The 19,950-nt window shown below is 33.1% G+C and overlaps 1 protein-coding gene across 2 annotated transcripts in view; it reads right to left on the minus strand.

The window, feature by feature from the left end:
• Positions 1–170: 170 nt before the first annotated feature.
• Positions 171–19,950, minus strand: part of LOC140057305 (Golgi apparatus protein 1-like) — a 33,033-nt gene continuing 13,253 nt past the window's right edge. The window contains exons 10-23 of one of the 2 annotated variants that reach the window (XM_072102904.1): positions 19,074–19,242; positions 18,450–18,587; positions 17,868–18,017; positions 15,559–15,585; positions 13,788–13,901; positions 13,297–13,385; positions 12,843–12,957; positions 11,759–11,989; positions 11,134–11,213; positions 10,615–10,798; positions 9,890–10,102; positions 9,509–9,629; positions 5,147–5,253; positions 171–4,193 (exon numbers count right to left, since the gene is read on the minus strand). In XM_072102904.1, the coding sequence (XP_071959005.1) occupies positions 4,026–4,193; positions 5,147–5,253; positions 9,509–9,629; positions 9,890–10,102; positions 10,615–10,798; positions 11,134–11,213; positions 11,759–11,989; positions 12,843–12,957; positions 13,297–13,385; positions 13,788–13,901; positions 15,559–15,585; positions 17,868–18,017; positions 18,450–18,587; positions 19,074–19,242 (1,906 nt within the window). In that variant the 3' untranslated portion in view covers positions 171–4,025. The remainder of the gene's footprint in view (positions 4,194–5,146; positions 5,254–9,508; positions 9,630–9,889; positions 10,103–10,614; positions 10,799–11,133; positions 11,214–11,758; positions 11,990–12,842; positions 12,958–13,296; positions 13,386–13,787; positions 13,902–15,558; positions 15,586–17,867; positions 18,018–18,449; positions 18,588–19,073; positions 19,243–19,950) is intronic. The other variant, XM_072102905.1, reaches the window with a different exon arrangement.

Here is a 19,950-nt window from a genome sequence, read left to right on the forward strand (position 1 = left end):
ATAAAAAAAATGTAAATTTTAGGTGATGATGACATCTAATTTTTAAAACAGGTTTATAAGCATTATATTGACGTCGATTATTTCACACCATACAATTTCAGAGAAATTGGTCGAAGTTTGGAAAAACAATGCATAGGCTACAGTCAATAAAACACATTGCACTTATAGTATTCCTTCTTGAAAATAGTTTTAATTAAAAACAAACTTTAATATAAAGCTCACATTTTAGATATACAAAATGAGAGTAAACAATATTGAATCATAAATGCAGGTTTTAATCTTTTTAAATTATTGTGAGAAATGTAGCCTATTAGTTTTAAGTAATTATTACAAATACAGTAATTGTAGAGACCATTGTGTTATTAATTTGAAACTACATTAGTTAAATCTAGTACATCATTGATGATTTTAGAGTAGGACCATACTGAAAAAAATATAAATTACAATAACAATAACTATAGTGTACTTGTATTGGTAAATTATTCAATATATTAAATTTTGGGAACTATAATCTGTAACAGTAATATTCAGATTACTTTTAATTTAAAAATAATTTCAACATACTCAGATATTGTAGAATTATAAAATAGTTTCTATTATATCTATATATTCCATCCAGAAAAGTAATTTTTATCCAACTTTTTTTATCCAACTTTTAGACAACCCTTTACTATTACATCAGTAAGAGACCATACCACAGTCAATGGTATGGGAATTAAATAGGTATTCCTAATACAGTAGAACCAACACACATATTCAAGGACGCAAGCCTCAACGCAAATGACCGATCGCTTTTGATAGGTCAATTCGATTAGGTTGCGGCATACGTTCTTGTGTTGCATCAGTGGAACCAAGCTTTAATATGGGGTGTACTGTACTCAGAAATATAACTCACTATGCAAACTGTAATTTTGACTATACTATAAAACAAAATGAATGAAATAAACATAATTTAAAAAAATGCTTTATCCTATTGAACATACACAATGCACATACATGTAGTACAGTGCACAAGACAACAGAATACATCCACAATAAATACCACATTCAAAGCAAATTCATTTCATACTGAATTTCAGCTGTAGAAAAATACATCTTTTTTTTTACTTTGAACATTGTCCAAATATACATAGTCCCAACTAAACTAAAAAACAAAATAAAATGATTAAATATGTTTAATAAAAAGATAGTCCAACTACAGGTAAAGCCTGGTTTCCATAAAATCGCTACACCGTTTCCATTGAAATCGCTACACGCGCAAATGTCGCCGACGCGCATTGGGGAGGTCTCCCCGATTCATCGTCCCCGATTCATCGCAGACAAATCGGCAAAGTTCAACCATGTTCAACTTTGCCGATTTTGTCGGCGATGAGTCGTATACGCGTGTACCAAAGAATATTTAGCGCTCGCGTACTAGATCCCCGATAAATTCTAACGTTTCCATAGAATCGCTACGCTCTGTCGGCGACAGCAGTCGGCGACACGGTGTAGCGATTTTATGGAAACCAGGCTTTAATCCTTGTTGAGAAAAAAAGTTAGCAAGTTCGGCCAACCTAGGGAGCCTTTTCAATCCTCCTTGAGATTGTAGCAACTAGGTCTACCTAGGATGCCAGTAAAACATTTCTTCAGCCCACAAGTCAGCAAATTTATATATGGTTTAGAGACAATCCAGCTGCTATATTCACCAAATCAAACAAAATATTGTTTAAGTATTTCACTTAAGTAAATAGATATTTAGGAATTTCTCTTTAAGTGATATCCACCTAAATGTTTCCTTTTTTAGGGCGTTTCCATTAGCTTAAGCGTGAATGGAGAATATAGAAACTATGGCCTCATAGTTAATTTTCCAAGTAGAAGATTGTGGATCCATTTAGCAATATTCACTAAATAGTCGAATAACCATGATTAAAACATGACATGTATAACAATTAACATATATATAATTTGTGACTCATTTTGTTCCATAGCATTGGTGATAATGTCAACATTCTACTGGAATAACCCAATTTTAATTTTAAACAGCAATGGTTTTAGTTTAATGTATCATGTGTATGATTAGCCCAAACAAGCTTGCTAAATAATTGCATAAACAGGTTACAAAATATAGTTACTGCAGTAACTGCAGTAAAATAATTTGGAGAAAAAAAGCTACATTACTTACATATATATGAGTTGAAAATAATACTGTAATAAAAAAATCATTAAAATTGACAAATAAAAAAAAAATCAAAAGTTAACATAAGCAAAATGCTATAAACTAAAAACCTGCACACTAAATCACCTTAGTTCCCAGTTCTAAAATTAAACTAAAATTATTTATTTTGCATCCAATTTAAAGCACAATATCCAAAACCAAACCACCATATATCCAGCAATTTAAAAACTAGAGTAAAATTAATTTGTACAAAACACAAGTTATGGTATTAAAATCCATGTGTATTATCATTTGATTTATGGTTCAACTTGACTTGACTAACTAAATACAGTAGAAAATCTTGTTTGAGATACCTTTATTGAGGGACACCTATTAAGGGGACACCTTCATTACTAACAAAGCAGACTCCCTTTAATATGAATACCCTTATAGTGTTAAAACATATATCACCCCTTGTTTGTTTCAAGGGAAAGTGTCCCTGTGATTAGGGGTGTCCCAAAGCAGGGGGCTCTGATACCTAAACTTAACACATTGATATTTGAAGCCATAGGCAGGGAAAATAACAGTACACATAATGGTGAACGCTTGCCAAAAATAGTATCTATTTCTACTAACATAATTATATTCTGTATGTATGAAAGATGGACTGTATTTATTTTGCTCAAGCGAATACGGTACAATTTGCATTTCTGTGTAAACATACAATTATTCATACATAAATACCTATTTACAGAGTCCTGATACAATCATTTAAATAAGCTTGTTTATTTGAGGTTTTTAAACTTTCAAAATGGGTTTATAATGCATGCTTGATTTCTCTACATTCATAAACATACTTAGGAATTTCATAACATACCCACTACAACATAAATCTTAATAAACCAGCCATGTGCAAATATACTTATTACAATTTCCATTCATCAGACAATCCTACATATCAGCTACAATTACAAAAAAGCTTATCTCTTCATCATAATCATCATTATATATAATTAATATTTTAAAAAACATTGGTTACATAGAGCAAAGTAGTAGAGTTTTACATAATCTCTTCAGTGACGGTGCCCACAGCCTACAAACGAAGTTCTGAACTGAATCCGATCTTTTTGCCTTGCAGGTGGGTCTGCCTATGCTCCATTAAATGCTTGACACTGTATATAACCAGATATTAATATGTCACGCTTGGCAAAATACTTTTAAAATACATTTAAAAAATATTTTGTACTTGATTTTTTATATTTGTTTAGTACTAGAGTAAAAAGGAAAAAAAAGGATCTGCAATTTAGCGCTTAAATTATGCGAAAAAATGTTGTTACTAAAAGTTACAATGCGTTTTTTACGTGATTAAGTGTATACTTAATCATACAGCAAATCCCTTATCTTATACTCCCATCATAATTTTTACAAAGTTTATAAAAATAAAACGATCATGAAGATTGCAGTTGGTACAAATTACATTAACTGATTAAACTATAGTATTACACTCAAATCTCCCAATACCGAAAATGTCCCAAAAACTAGACTCTATGGAAGTCCAAAAGGTCGTATAATTTTTTTACCACTAAAAACACAATCAAAGTACCAACATTTCTGAAAAAAAAAATATATTAAGCAAGCCCAGTGGTATCCCATATTGGGAGGGTGTTCCGTATTGGGAGGGTTTCCCATATTGGAAGGGTGTCTTGTATATTTATATACGAACTAAAACTTTTGGTAAAGATTTACATTCTCCTTACTGTGTAAATATGTCCACCATTTTGAGAAAATAGGAAGCAGATTATTTTTGGTTGGAATTTTAAAATTCTAATAAAAATGTAAATTCTAATTCCTAAAAGTTACATACACAGTAAACTATTATTAATAAAATTTATCACTTGTTTTTAACTTCTGCTCTTACATGTTTCGTCACTCGGCCGCAAAACATGCCAAACATAAAAAGGCAACCGAAAAATATTATAAATACAGAGAAAAAATAATTTCTTGATGGAGATGAATGTATAGACATCATAAGCTCTTGCACTGTTTCAGGCGGAGCATTCTGAAAACAAATAAATATGGTATAATTAATGGGATTCAGCAATATATCACTCCTCTAAACATAGAACACTTTTTAATCCCCCAGATGAACTTAAAATATTAAAGGCTGTATTCAGTCAGAGGAAAAATGGCCAAAAAAAAAGAGTTTTATCAGATAATCTATATTGTTTTGACAACTCTTGTAACATGACCACAGTGCTGATTTTGCCATTTTTCTCCTAACTGTATTCAAACCACCGTAGATTTGACGACCTAAGACTTATGACTTTTTGCTAATTTATTGTGCGCGCGTGTGAGGCCGAGCGGTTAAGACAGTGGAACTGTAATTACGTAGCCATAACATCGGCAAGGGTTCGAGGCTCACTCGCTCCATAATTCTGGTGGTAGAAGGAGTCTTCTCGGATAAGGACTATAAACCGTAGGTCCAGTGTACACGTCTAGCTTGTGTGCACTTTAAAGAACCTAGTACATCTTTCGAGACGAGTAGGAGGTTACCCCGGTGTATTAGTACATCACAGCCACTGATCACCAACTGGGCCCTCTGGGTCACCGAGTATAAAAATAAACTAACTTGATTTCAGTTTTGCAATTTTCGTCAATTCATTTGTACCTTGCAATACAAAATTTGAAATCCCCAGAAATTAAATTTTTCTCTTAAACTAAATATAATTTCTGCAGAGGATTTCAAATCTGGCACTGTATTATCTGCGAGAATATTGGCAGTCAGGATTTGAATTTAGTGTACCTGCTACAACAAATAACATCACATCTCATTGTTTCATTGTCACTACGCGCCACATGCTTCCAAATGCATATATGAGTGGAGTGTGAAACGTGAAAATGGAAAGCCGCTGTACACACAATGTGACGTGAACTGGACCGGAGCAGGTGCGACAACACTAATCTATAGAACCACTAAAACGCTAATTTTTTAAAGATTAAAAACAAACGTACTTCAGCTGCATATTCCCACATCTCTTTTCTCTCTAACAGCATTCTCCTGCATTCTTGCCGTAACCGCACCGTATTGTCTTCTAAAGCTTCTAACAAACATGACATATCTAATGAAAAAAAAATTAAAAACAGGTATATTACCTTCAAAATTACATTTTCTGTTTTAAAGCTCCGTCTGCACTATCAAATTTTATGTGACAAAAAAATGTGATGTGCCCATATATGGACATGATGATATCACTACCATATTTGGGAATATCACTACCATATTTGGACATCACACTTTTATTGTCAAACTAGTTTGATAGTGCAGACAGAGTTTAATCTGATATAAAAATGTTATGTGAAAAAGACAATTTGTCAGTTAATTTATTCAAGAAGGTATAGGGCATATCCAGGAACTAATATACAAAGGAGTTCTTAATTTCATTTTAGCTGTAATAGTAGAGCAGTTAATGACATGAGCTGTGCATTTTATTACCAAAGCATGAAACTTGGCACAAAGTTTCTATAATGTATATAGATTCAAAATATCGGGGGGTGCCAAGTGTCCAACGTCCGGTATGGCGGCCATCTTGATTTCAAAATGGCCACCATAAAAACAAAAAATGTTCATATCTTGGCAACTATACACATTAGAGACTTAATTCTGGTCTCAAATTGTTCACAAACTATATATTTCTATTTGCTCTAATGAAAATTTTCGTCAAAAAATGACCGGAAATGACGTTTCTTTCAGTTTGATCTTTGACCTCGTATTTGTATATCTCTGTAACTACTGGTCATTTTCAATCGATTTTGGTGTCATTTTGTTCAGAATAAATACATTTATATTTGTAGTAATGAAACATTTTCACATAAAATGACCGGAAATACAATTTATGACCTTTGACATTTAATTATTGATTTTTAATTATGTGAATATACTGTATGTGGTTTTTGGTGGTCTTAAATGCACCTAATTTTGAACTAAACTTTGACCTGATAGGCGTAATTATATTAAATGATTAATGGACTTAAATTGTATATAGTACATAAAATTGGTAAACATTGTGCTTTTGGTGGTACCATTAGTTCAATGATGTTGGCACCTTCTGATTCGCTAAAAGTTTTAATAGTTTGACAGAGGAAATAACATACATGTTATGGAATACCGTAAAACCTCGAAAAGGTGATAGTATGAGCTTCTTTTCGAGATAGACTGTATTTGAATGTCAAATGAATAGTATGATGATCGTGTTTATATCAATATATTATTAATGACCTTACAAAGAACCCTTTATATTTCAACAATCAAGCCTCAGTTATTCTACAATTTATTGTTTTCAAAGTGGCCGGTGGGCCTATTTTGATTGCATCTTCTTTTTGTAGGCCTATGCTTCCTCGGTAATATGGTCCTACCCCTCCTTCTTTGTCTGTAGATGGTCTTATACCCCATTCTTTGTCTGTGGATGGTCTTATACCCCCTTCCTTGTCTGTGGATAGTCTTATACCCGCTTCTTTGTCTGTGGATGGTCTTATACCCGCTTCTTTGTCTGTGGATGGTCTTATACCCCCTTCTTTGTCTGTGGATGGTCTTATACCCGCTTCTTTGTCTGTGGATGGTCTTACACCCCTTTCTTTGTATGTAGATGGTCTTACACCCCTTCTTTGTCTGTGGATGGTCCTACACTCCCTTCTTTGTATGTGGATAGTCCTACACCCCCTTCTTTGTCTGTGGATAGTCCTACACCCCCTTCTTTGTCTGTGGATGGTCTTATACCCCCTTCTTTGTCTGTGGATGGTCTTGAACCCCTTTCTTTGTCTGTGGACGGTCTTATACCCCCTTTTTTGTCTGTTGATGGTATTAAACCCCTTTCTTTGTCTGTTGATAGTATTACACCCCTTTCTATGTGTGTGGATGGTTTTACACCCCTTCTTTGTCTGTGGATGGTCTTACACCTCCTTCTTTCTCTGTGGATGGTCTTATACCCCCTTCTTTGTCTGTGGATGGTCTTATACCCCCTTCTTTGTCTGTAGATGGTCTTATAATCCCTTCTTTGTGTGTGGATGGTCTTACACCCCCTTCTTTGTCTGTGGGTGGTCTTACATCCCCTTCTTTGTCTGTGGATTGTCCGACACCCCCTTCTTTGTCTGTGGATGGTCCTACATCACCTTCTTTGTCTGTGGATGGTCTTATACCCCCTTCTTTGTCTGTAAGTGGTCCTATACCCTTTCTTTGTCAGTGGGTGGTCTTACACCCCCTTCTTTGTCTGTGGACGGTCCTACACCCCCTTCTTTATCTGTGGACGGTCTTACACCCCTTTCTTTGTCTGTGGACGGTCTTACACCCCTTCTTTGCCTGTGGACGGTCTTATATCCCCTTCCTTGTCTGTTGATGGTATTACACCCCTTTCTTTGTCTGTTGATGGTCTTACACCCCTTTTGTGTGTGTGGATGGTCTTACACCCCTTTCTTTGTGTGTGGATGGTCTTACACCCCTTCTTTGTCTGTGGATGGTCTTACACCCCCTTCTTTCTCTGTGGATGGCCTTACACCCCTTTCTTTCTCTGTGGATGGCCTTACACCCCTTTCTTTGTCTGTGGACGGTCCTACACCCCTTTCTTCTTTGTCTGTGGATGGTCTTACACCTCCTTCTTTGTCTGTGGATGGTCCTTACACCCCCTTCTTTGTCTGTAGATGGCCTTATACCCCTTTCTTTGTCTGTGGATAGTCTTACACCCCCTGCTTTGTCTGTGAATGGTCTTACACCCTTCTTTGTCTGTGGATAGTCTTATACCCCCTTCTTTGTCTGTGGATGGTCTTATACCCCCCTTCTTTTTCTGTGATGGTCTTATACCCCCTTTTTTGTCTGTGGATGGTCTTACATCCCCTTCTTTGTCTGGACCCACTACTTTGATTGATTAAATCAGACATTGTTTCTTGTATGATTAGGAGACCAAGACCTTGAAAGTGAAAGTCCACAAGTGGATGCCTAAAAAGGTCTTGTACAGAACAGTATATTGTAGGTCCATGTCACTAATTTGAGAATTACTTGAATAATTATATTGAAATGTCTTTTACGAATTGATTTGGTTCGGATTTTGCTAAAAAATCAATGAGTAGAGAAAATCGAGGAAAAGGATTCAGATGGTTTACAGCAAAGGCCCATTACCATAAAAATGGAGTACATTTTTTTAGATGCAACGAAAATGAACAAGAATTATCTGAGTTTCTGACTAATGAAAGTAGGTCTACTGCACAAATGCAGGATAAGTTTGTAGTAAGTACTTTGAAAGACGGTATTCTCTTAACTCATGAAAATGAAAACTTTCCGAACTTGTCTCATATGCAACATCAAAGAGGCCAACGAAAGAATGCTACTTTACATCAAAAATATTTCCAAATGGCATCTAACAATTCAATTCAACTTTTATTTCAGACAATTGTCCATATGGTATAATACAGTGCAAAAAAAAAAAAGATGATGGAGAGAGGACCAAAACTTTTATCTAACGATTGACACATCACAGTTTAGCAAACAAGTCGGCATAGATGAGCTCAGTGATTGCTGTTTCTCAGTGATCTGTCATACTTTACGCCTATCCTATCACATCAAAAGTCAAAAATTCAGAATAATAATTCCTGGTCATTTTTGCAGTGTCAGTTATTTCGTTAAAAAAAATTAGGTGCATTTATACCAATGTAAACCACATACAGTATGTTCACATATTATATATGTCAAAGGTTATAAATTGTATTTCCAGTCATTTTATGTGAAAATGTTTCATTACTACAAATATAAATGTCTCTATTCTGAACAAAATGACACCAAAATCGATTGAAAATGATCAGTAGTTACTGAGATATACAGATAAGAGGTCAAAGGTCAAACTGGGAGAAACGTCATTTCCGGTCATTTTTTCACGAAACTTTTTATTAGAGCAAATAGAAATATGTGGTTTGTGAACAATTTAACACCAGAATCAAGTCTCTACTGTTTATAGTTCCCAAGATATGAACACTTTTTGTTTTTATGGTGGCCATTTTGAAATCAAGATGGCCGCCATACCGGACGTTGGACACTTGGCACCCCCCGATATTTTTAATTTATATACATCAAAGAAACTTTGTGGCAAGTTTCATGCTTTGGTAATAAAGTGCACAACTTGGCTATTTTTATGGCACTAACTGCTCTACTATAAAGGGGAGGTGGGGAGGGAGAGACTGTTCTCTATTATTATTTATTATTGTTCTTTATTATCCACGAAATTTAACAACATTGGTAAACACATCATGTGTTTCTAGAATTAAAGTAAAGCTAAGAATGTCTTTACATTTCCATCTATTAATTTTTCGAAATCAAGTGTGTTTTTTACTTACGTCGTCCTTCGCCCTGTGGTATATCTACACAATAGTGTTTGATATCCAAAGCACAGGATTTATGCAGTAAAGGATCAACTTGAATGTCTGCATGTGCCTCTGTCAATAAACGAACCACTTGCTACAGAAAAAATATATATAAATATTTACAATAAGCTAGAAAATGAAAACAGGACAAGGTGGTGAGGGGGTAAGGAAAGTAAGACAATTGAAGAAGATTTGGACACCGAATTGGTCTGCAGATGACAAGAAGGCAATTAAGAGGTGGATCCGGCCCTATCATTTTAAAGGTGAAAACATTTTGTCAAGTTTGCATTCTTTTAAAATTTAATTATTTTTAAAACTTATTTATATGCATTTATTGTACATAGTTTGACATACCATTTTACATTTCATATCTATGATTTTGTTATGCTGTAATTTAGTCTTAAGACATTCCTCAATGCGTCCACTGCCTGGATCGTCAAACTCCTCGATACAGAGTTTCTTGGCAGTTTCCTGGCAAACTTTAGCCAGAAGAGGATCCATTCGGAAATCAAGAGCTGCATCCTTCATGATGGCTGTCATTCGTTCATTACAACTTCTGGTCAATTTCTGCAAAGTATAACATTTATTTTAGATAGGGTATGTAACATTTCAAGCAGGCCAGCTGATATATAATAAAATGTTAAACATCTATATCAAAAAAGAAAATCTCGTCAGAATTTAGAATATATTAATTCTCATTCAAAAGAAATAAATGTTGATTTGACTTGACTAAATTAATTGCTGGGTGATATGTACTGTGGTGCAAGATTTTACAATATCTGGCCATTTTAAAATTCAAGTCAATTCAATTTATTTCTGATTTCACTCATGCATTTACAGACAAAAATGTGTTGTTGCTCAAAATATGGGTTATTTTTTAATTTGTTGAATGTTTTCTATTTCAATGCAAAATGTAATATGCAAAATGTAATGTGTAAACTATCTGTTGTGAAAATTTCTGTTAAACAATCAAAAGAAAATTCCTGTCAAGTTGACGCTTATATTTATTTTATTTCTATTGAATAATCTTGGTAATTTCACCAAAACAAATAATAGTATAAAAAACTGTATTGATTTACTTTGTGAGTGTGCTGGACTTTCAAGCATTCAATAACTTTGCCTTCCATTTCAGTTGGTTTCTCAGTTTCCACAATTTCTTTACAAAATTTGGGGATGTCCCTAGAGCATGCCTTGGCCAACATTGGATTTAATCTGTAATCTTGCATCTTAGAGATCTGTCTCTTTGTCAATACTTCTTTACACCTATGACAAGAAATACAATAAATGTGTGTCAGGAAAATCAAATATTAAATGAAACAAAGGTCTAATCTCCTCCTTCCTTAATAAGGAGCTTTAGATTTGCGATGACAAACCAAGTCAATCGATGTGTCATTGGACGGTGCCTGGACCATCAAACATCAAACTTGTGTCAAGGTGGGTAGCGTCCCAATATTACCACAAATGCACAATGAACTAACATGACACGGTTTGGTCATCGGGCGTGGAAAATCTCCCTAAATCTCCTGGATCTGCCCCTGACGTAAGTATATTAAATAATAATAATAATAAATTTATTATAAGAAACTGATAGTCCTTACTTTACATCCATAGCTGGGTCATTTTTCCGTTGTTTCAGACATTTGAATATTTCTTGTGGTGATGAACCCTGGCAAAATTGCTGAAAAAGCAAAGATTATTTAATACTCTAATTATTTGGATCTATCAAATAAAGTAAATATATGGATGCTGAGAATATTGAAAAATTAACAACTCAATTTATCCATTGTAAATCATTGAATGCTAGGCCGGGAAGTTAGGCCAATAAAAGAGGCAGTGCTCTAACTTAGACGTGGAGTGGAACAGCTATAGATGGTGCACACAAGTTGTTTTCAGAATGCATCAGCCAACAATGTAGCACGACAACAATGTAGCACGACAACAATTCTCAAAATGTTTACAGAAATCTGAACTTACATTAGAGCGCGTTAATTATCACCATTAGATATCAATTTTTTGTTAGGTAAGGCTAATTTCAAATGATGCGTAATTAACCAATCAAATTGCAAGAATACAACCAGGTGTGTTTTAATATAGTGAATCTATTTAAACACCTCTATTTAAACGTCAACTTAAATTATTATTGTTAGGCACTCTGTTCTTTGTAGTGCGCCATATAAAAACTTGTATAGAATAGAATCTAAAAAGCTAAACAACCAAACAAACCTTGATCATGCGTTTGCACACGTGCATAAAGGTATGATCAAATTCTGGGTTGAGGGACTCTTTCTTTTGCTTGTTAAAGATCTTCATGTGGCATTGGTTACTGAGCTTGTTCTGGTGATCTCGTAAACACTCTATAACACGAGCGTTGCCTTCTTTAATTCCGGAACAGTGAGTCTTAATATCACCTGTACAAGCTTTGTTCAGTTCAGGATCTAGTTTGATGTTTTCAGACTAACAAGAAAGGGAAAAAAGCAACATAAACATGATTTATAATACTCAAATACCCCTTTTATATTGCCAGCAAAACTTTGGAGTTTACAAACACCGAGACACATGCTAAACAATATGCTGATATTGACAACCCGCTGTTGTCCCATGAAAAAGAAATAGCAACATAATTATGAATTACAAATTCTAGAGTTTACACACATATATATTTGGTGCTTAAGAGTGTACTACACAATTCCATAATATTTATTTCAGCACTAATATATAGAATGTATAAAGTAACATAAATTAATAAAGTATATATATAGCAGGTCACTCACTTCCCTGGAATTGATCATTTATTTATACTGGATGACCTCTTCAGTCAAAGACTGGTCTTACAGAGGGCCCAGTTATGACCAGTGGCTGTGATGTACTAGTATACCGGGGTTAACCCTTCTTGTCTCATGTGGTTGACTATACTTAACTAATGTACAGTATACTATAGACATGGGCTGTAAACACTATTAGGTGTCAACTCCTATTAATGAATTTATTCTATGGAATTGACATCTAATATTTACTTGGGTGTGACCTTAATGGATATACCAGCTCTTGGGAGGGGATAAGGAGGGTCACTGAACTGATAAGTCACTTCCCTTAACTGTTCCTTAAATAGTCATGTATATTAAGTATAATTAACACTTTTCACATACACAATTTGGAAATAACTTGAACTGATAGCTAACTTAATCACTTTCTGTGTAAATATAGTACCGAGAATCTAACAATAGTTTATATAGTGCTACATATAAATAAAATATGACATCAGAAGCCTTGTAAAAATTGCAATAAAATAGAATAATTAATAAAATACCTTTTGAAGTTCCTCAAATTTCAATTGTTTTCTACACTCATCGCTGACTCTATGTTTTTTTTCGGTTAGAGTATCGTCCCTCACTATTTGACTCAAACAGGATATCACAGCGGCCCTATCATAAATTTAAATTAAAACTTTTAGTACGTGAATAGTAATACAATATTAAAATCATTAATGTTGACAATTAGAACCTGAATTTCCACATGGGTGCTATGATAAGCCTATAGACAGTATAAGGGTGCTATTCAATTTTTTTTCTCGTTTATTTGCTTCGTAAAATTTAATTATGACTGACTGAAATAGAAAAAATTAAAAGGAATTCAAATTGTAAATTCAGAATGAAAGTATTGTATTCAAAGCATTCATATTTAAATGTGCAAAATGTTATTTCAATCCATTTTATGATTTAGGGCACACCGTATTTGCGAACTGAGCATTACAGTGTACTTACTTTTCTTTAACATTGTAACAGTTGCTAGAAACATCAGAACGACAAGCTTCTTTGAATTTGAAACTAAATTTGTAGTCTTTTAACTCAAGCTAAAATAAAGAAACAAAATTTAAATAGATAATTAAGACAATAACTAGGTTGTCTTTTTTTTAAATAACAGAAAAAATCAACAAAATTCTATGATTTATTTTTTTGGGAAAATTTCAACTTTATTTTGAAAAACACAAAAGGTTAATTGGGTCGTCTTCTAAAGACCAACTCAGACAGAGTCGTACGACGAAGCCATGAAAATCAAACATGTGTAATGTTTTCCCGACGACCTAAAAACTACGACCGATGCTATCGGCCGTGTCTTGTCGAGATTCAACTCACACAGCACCAACTAGTCAGGCTGCGTCTTGTCAGGATTCAACTCAGTAAAGTCAAGACTTCGTCAGTCAGGCCTCATTGTATGATTCCGTCTGAGGGGTCATAGGTTAAGTTTATCTTACCAGTTGAAAGTGTTCAACACCGGCAGCACATTTCTCATCCATCTCATTGTCATTTTTATGTTGAATTAGACAATCCATCAACACTCCTTCACTTAGCTGTTGTTTCAAATGCTCCTAAAAAACAAACATTAAGCTCTGTGTACACTATCAAACTAGTTTGTCTGCCCAAATATGGTAGTGATATATTGAAATATGGTAGCGATATGACATCATCGTGTCCATATATGGACACATCACATTTTTTTTTGTCACAAAGTTTTATTTATTACTTTATTTAAAATGTATTTAAAAATTTGCAACAGATGCACAGTTTGTAACAAAGGCAATTAGGCAATTAGTAGCAAATAAAAAATATATTTAATAGAATTGTGATGTTAGCGTTCTAAAGCACTGTCTACACTATAAAACTTTATGTGACAAAAAAATGTGATGTGCCCATATATGGACATAATGATGTCATAGCACTACCATATTTGAGCATATCACTACCATATTTGGGCACATCAAACCTGTTTTTTCAAACTAAATTGATAGTGTAGACAGAGCTTAAAACAAGCTTGCTGCTATTATTGAATGTAAATTTAAATAATTTTTTTAGTAATTAATTTTTAAAAGTATTGAAACTAATCAACATCACATTTTGGAAGTGTATATTAAAAAAAATGTTTGGTAATTGTTTATAAAAACTCATGCAGTAAGCAGCTTTCCAAGTTTTGATTTAAAGCCAAAAAGAAAACATTTGAAATAAGATGCTAGTTCCTGGATTAATTTTTTTAAACTAATTTAAATTCTAGAAAGCATAAATTAGATTGTTAAGAAAATAAATAGTTTACAGGATTAGAAAACATTAGAATTAGATGATACTATGAAATTAAAATTCTTAACTGCGACATGCACTAAACTTACTTTGCAATACAAAATGCAAAATAAAAACATTAATTTTATAACAACAATTGTGACATGACATTATAACATGTGTTGTGATTAATTTGAGGTTTTTCTGATTCCTACACCTAATATCACTCGGAGTTCGCTTGATGAAACTGCATTTCGTAATTACATCACGTACTGTATCATCAATACCTCGTACGCCAATTTTAAATCATATTACAGTAGGTCATGTTCCTGCAGCCATAACAAAATTATCGGTTAATTTTTTAACCAATCAGATAATTAATAAAAAAATAAAGTGCGCATGATCACACATTACCAAACAATCCAGTGTCCAATCACAATACAACAATTTGTTCTTCAGGTCAAAGGTTAAACATTATCGCATTAATTTCATAATTATCTGATTTAAATGAGATAAATATCTGTTACTTTTGCCAGAGCATAATACCATTTAACTTTATCGGTTAATTATAGTTTCATTTTTGGCTGCGGGAACACGGCCATAGTTAGAATCACAAGAAAAAAAACTTATTTTACTATTATTTATGAAATATAAACCAATCAAACTAGAAATTTAGCCAATCTTAATTTACATTTTAAATTGCTATTGTCACCATTAGCAATTAAATATTTATGAATTATTATTAACTGTTTAATTAGCTATTTAAAAGAGATTAGCTAACTAATACAGTATACAATTAATTAATTTACCATGCTGCTAGTGCTACTGATAATTAGTTATAATATAACTATAATATTATCAGTGAAGAGAAATGTAAAACTATATTTATAAAGTGACCAATTAAATTATCTATTGTGTCACTTATATAAAAAATAAAAATAAAAAATGGTTCATTTTGAATTATTTTAAACTCACCCTATACTTGGAAGCAGGCTTTTGGTCCTGTACATAAAAATAACGTATTTGGATTTTGAGGATTTGATTTTAAATGTCGTTTACAAACAGAATGTGGTTAGAAACAATAAATCACCAACTAATTATTTATCAATTCACCAAAATAATGTGTTACTGTACTTATTAGTAAATTAGGAGAATAAGAGGTGATTCGCACCTAGACTCTTTGTATCCAAGGATACTGGTTCTACCATCAGAACTGTGGTCGGGGAAAGCCTGTGAATATTTTATGCCTATTGGTTGGTCAGTTCATTCAATGAAAAATAATGGTCTAGAACTTTAACAAGTACTAGAAATGTCAGTGTGGTTATAACCTGTGCCAAGTTGCGATATTCAGACAATAGACTCACTGCAGTGACGCAATACATTGTTATATAGCAAGGATTGTCCTACTGAACCAGTATAGCAGGTGAATAGGAGAGTGAATAAATAACGTGAGATCGCAGAATAGAGTTGTTAAGCGTTCGAAAATTGTTAAACCTTAGCTAATATATAATAAGAAAGGCGAAACAATTGCAGAAAAGAATACCAAAATGTTTAATGTTATGTTACAATTGCTATAAAATCATTCATATACCATATTATAGGCAGATCCTAGAGGGACTTAGCCTGGCCCAAACTAAATGTTTAAATTATATAGGACATTTGGTTAAGTACAGCACTTCACCATTTTTAAGCCCTGGGCGCACCCTCCCCTTTTTCTTTTCAGAATCCTGGATACACCACTACATCAATTTACTGTTCAAATGTGTGCTATTATACTAAAAGCAACAGCAACATATTTCACACTTCAATGAACATGTATTCGACAGTGATGAATGAATATGTAAATTCACAATTGTTGTGCAGTATCACTGTACCTAATGTGTTTGTGATAGCTTTGTTCTTTTTAAAAAAATGGTTTTACTAATAGAACTTGATTTCATACACATTAAATAAAAACAAAACTATCATTTAGATGTAACAAGTATGAATTTAATATCTATAGTTTAGATGAACTATAAATAGTTTTTCCATCCTGTAATTGGCGAGTTTGTGTTTGCTGTTGGATGCGTATAAAATAAAAATAATGCCATGTAGAAGAGAAACTATAGCAAAAGACACAATTAGAAAAAAAATCTACCACACAAAAACAATTAGTGATGTTACAGAACTGTGCAAAAATTCAGAAGAAATTAGATCAGACAGTTATAAGAGATTGGTACATAAATATACAAATTTAAATAATTAAAAGATTAAAAATCGGAAACAGCACCTCTTTCAGTGAGGTCATGTCGAAAGCATGTTAAAGAGACCTTAACTAAACTGTACATGATGATGATGTCACAATACCACATGACCATTATGACCTCATTAAACAATAAGGAGTTAATTATATGCTTTTGATGGTTTTTATAAACCAGATATAGTTTAAAAGTTATAGATTTTGAGAAATTTATTTAGTTTTATCGAGATGGCAATATAAAGTTTGTTTATATAGGCACTTTTGTTTTTGTTATTAGTAATAGTATGGATATAAACCATTCCAAAATAAAAGAAATTAAAAACTAAATAGATTTAATAGCACATATTAAAAGTATATGTGAACATAAGGTGATCAAGAAAATTATCACAGAAATTAAAATCAACGACTGGATGAAGGTTATATTGAAGGATATATTGTGGTATGGTGAGTCATAATTTTGTACGCTAATTACTTTTGGCCAGATAAAATAAATGTTTCGTTACTATCACAGTAATATAGAACAAAAAACAATTGTTAAGAAATGATTGTAAACCCCACTTTAGATTGCATTGACATTAATGTTAGATCAAAGGGTTATCGCGAGAAAAATTGGAACTTCTGGCAAGGCTCTCAGTTAGTTAACAGAATAGTGAAAAAAATGTATTCTTTCTATTAACCTCTGTCTACACTATCAAACTTTATGCGACAACAAAATGTGATGTGCCCATATATGGACATGATGCTGTTGTATTACTACCATATTTGGGAACATTACTTTTTGTTGTCACATAAAGTTTGATAGTGTAGATAGAGCTTTATTGAGATCAACCATTATCAAGCAAATTATAGTTAATAGTAGTGAAAATTACAAACATTTGCATTTGAGATAAAATAAAGATGGCAATTTGTATAATATGAGACCAGTAATTCATACACGTCATTCCGTTGCCAATACGCGACAGAATTCATCAATTTTTAATCGATATGAGTGATAGCAAAATACATTTGTTTTATCTGTCCTTCAAAATGCAGCTTAAAAACTCACCTTACAAAACTTGGCCAGCATTGGTGAACAAGCTTTCATAAGTATTTTGTTCATTTTAATATCTTCAGATTCCTCGCCAGTGAACCTTCCGACGAGTTCTTTACAAGATTCTTCTAGATTATCAAGGTTATCTTGGAGACAAGCCATCTCCTATTATGAAACAAAACAATAATTATATAACAGTTTTACTTTCATTTTGTTGGGATAGGAAATTCATGTAACTTAAACAAAATATTATTGTTAAATATTAAAGATGTATTGAAATAAATAATTCTTAAAATTTTTTTGTTGAATATACCATTTTAATATCACATAATAGTTATCCACTTTGACCAAAAACTGGATAGAAAAAAAAATGATTTACCTGAAAAAATGTAATTTAAAGCAAAAATAGTAAAATCGGCTGCCAGTCAATAGATTTTTGGTTTATTTTAACCATTTATTTTGTCATTTTATAAGTGAAAACATTTTTCTTAGTGATTAACTTTATTAAAACTGCAAAATGGTCTATTAAAGTCTGATTTTATTAATCTTAATTCTTCATGTTTTTGGGGGATAATACATCTTTAAGTAAAATATTACCTCTCCCTTTTCATGTTTATCAGCACAGTATTGTCCAAGATCTCTTCTACATTCTCTTTCAATGTTAGGATTCAAATGAACACTAATGGCTCGCTGCCGAAGAGCTCGGTGCATCTGAACTTTACATTCACTGGACAGCTACAAAAAAAAAAAACAATTGTGCTAACAATAAACAAATCGGGGATTTTTTGTGCTATTTAGTTGTGTTCTCTTACAGGAGGAGAAAAAGGCATATGCTGTTTTATCCAGGTAATCTAGGCATGAAATAGACTCAATTTTTTCCTCACCGAGTTTTCACATGCCCGTGTTGGTTTAACCATTCTAGAAACATAGTCGGAATACCACAATTGATGGAAAGTCAGACGCAACCGGCCAGCCCAAGTTGCTTTGTTTGTTAGCACGATAAGTTATTCTGAATTTTTCGTTGTAAATAGTTATATAATTACAGAACATGCCTATTGCAATTTTTAAAAACCAGTTCATTATTAACTTAACAAAAAAAAAAAAAAAAATTTGTTTTCTTTTAACATGGGCTGAAATATTAACATGCGCTCTCTGTGGCAGTATTTTGCCAAGTACTTCACTCAGTTTCTGAGTGCTTTCAGTATTGATTGTTACACTTACAGTTCCGTCAGCAAATTCATTGGGATGGAGCATATCATGTAAACAACTGAACACTAAACCATCCTCCTCATCATTATCGTCTTCTTCTTCAGTTTGTTCTCCCCAATCTCCAATGTCGCAGTATTCTTTGGCATTTTGTTGACACGCTTTATAAAGCTGTGGGTCTAGTCTACATGACAATAACAATTAAAAAAATAATAATGATGCAGATATATATGGACAATCTATTGGCTACTGTACTTTTCCTCGATATGAATTAAGTCTAGTTTGGCATGGTTCACTTTATGCCAGTCTATTAACTCAAAAAAGCAAATACATCGATCGCAAAATTAATGACAGACCATCAGACCACCGAAAGAGAGTCATGGAAACGATTAGCGTACGCAATGTCTACCCAAGACGAATAGCGTAACGGATGATGATGATGATTATCTTGCGAATATGCTGCTTTGTATTTGACCTAACTTTAACATGTGACAATGTATTACAACACTGGACAGATACATGCCATATGTGGAGATACAGTACTGAGAATAGAGTGTGGTATTTTAAAACTGGCGACTTGAGTAAAGCTCTGTCTACACTATCAAACTAGTTTGTGCCCAAATATGGTTTTGATATGCCCAAATATGGTAGTGATATGACATTATCATGTCCATATGGGCCAATTTGTTTGTCACATAAAGTTTGATAACCTGTAGACAGAGTTTACTCAAGTCGTCAGTTGCAACATACCACTCTCTATTTCCAATACTGTATCACCACATATGGCATGAATCTGTCAAGTGTATTATAGGAAAATTGTGTAATACATTGTCCCATAGTATCACAGGTGGCACCTGTCTTATGTTATGGTTGTATAACAGGCACCACATTT

Source organism: Antedon mediterranea, chromosome 8 (genome assembly GCF_964355755.1).
Source record: "Antedon mediterranea chromosome 8, ecAntMedi1.1, whole genome shotgun sequence".
In the NCBI taxonomy this organism is placed as follows: Eukaryota; Metazoa; Echinodermata; class Crinoidea; order Comatulida; family Antedonidae; genus Antedon; species Antedon mediterranea.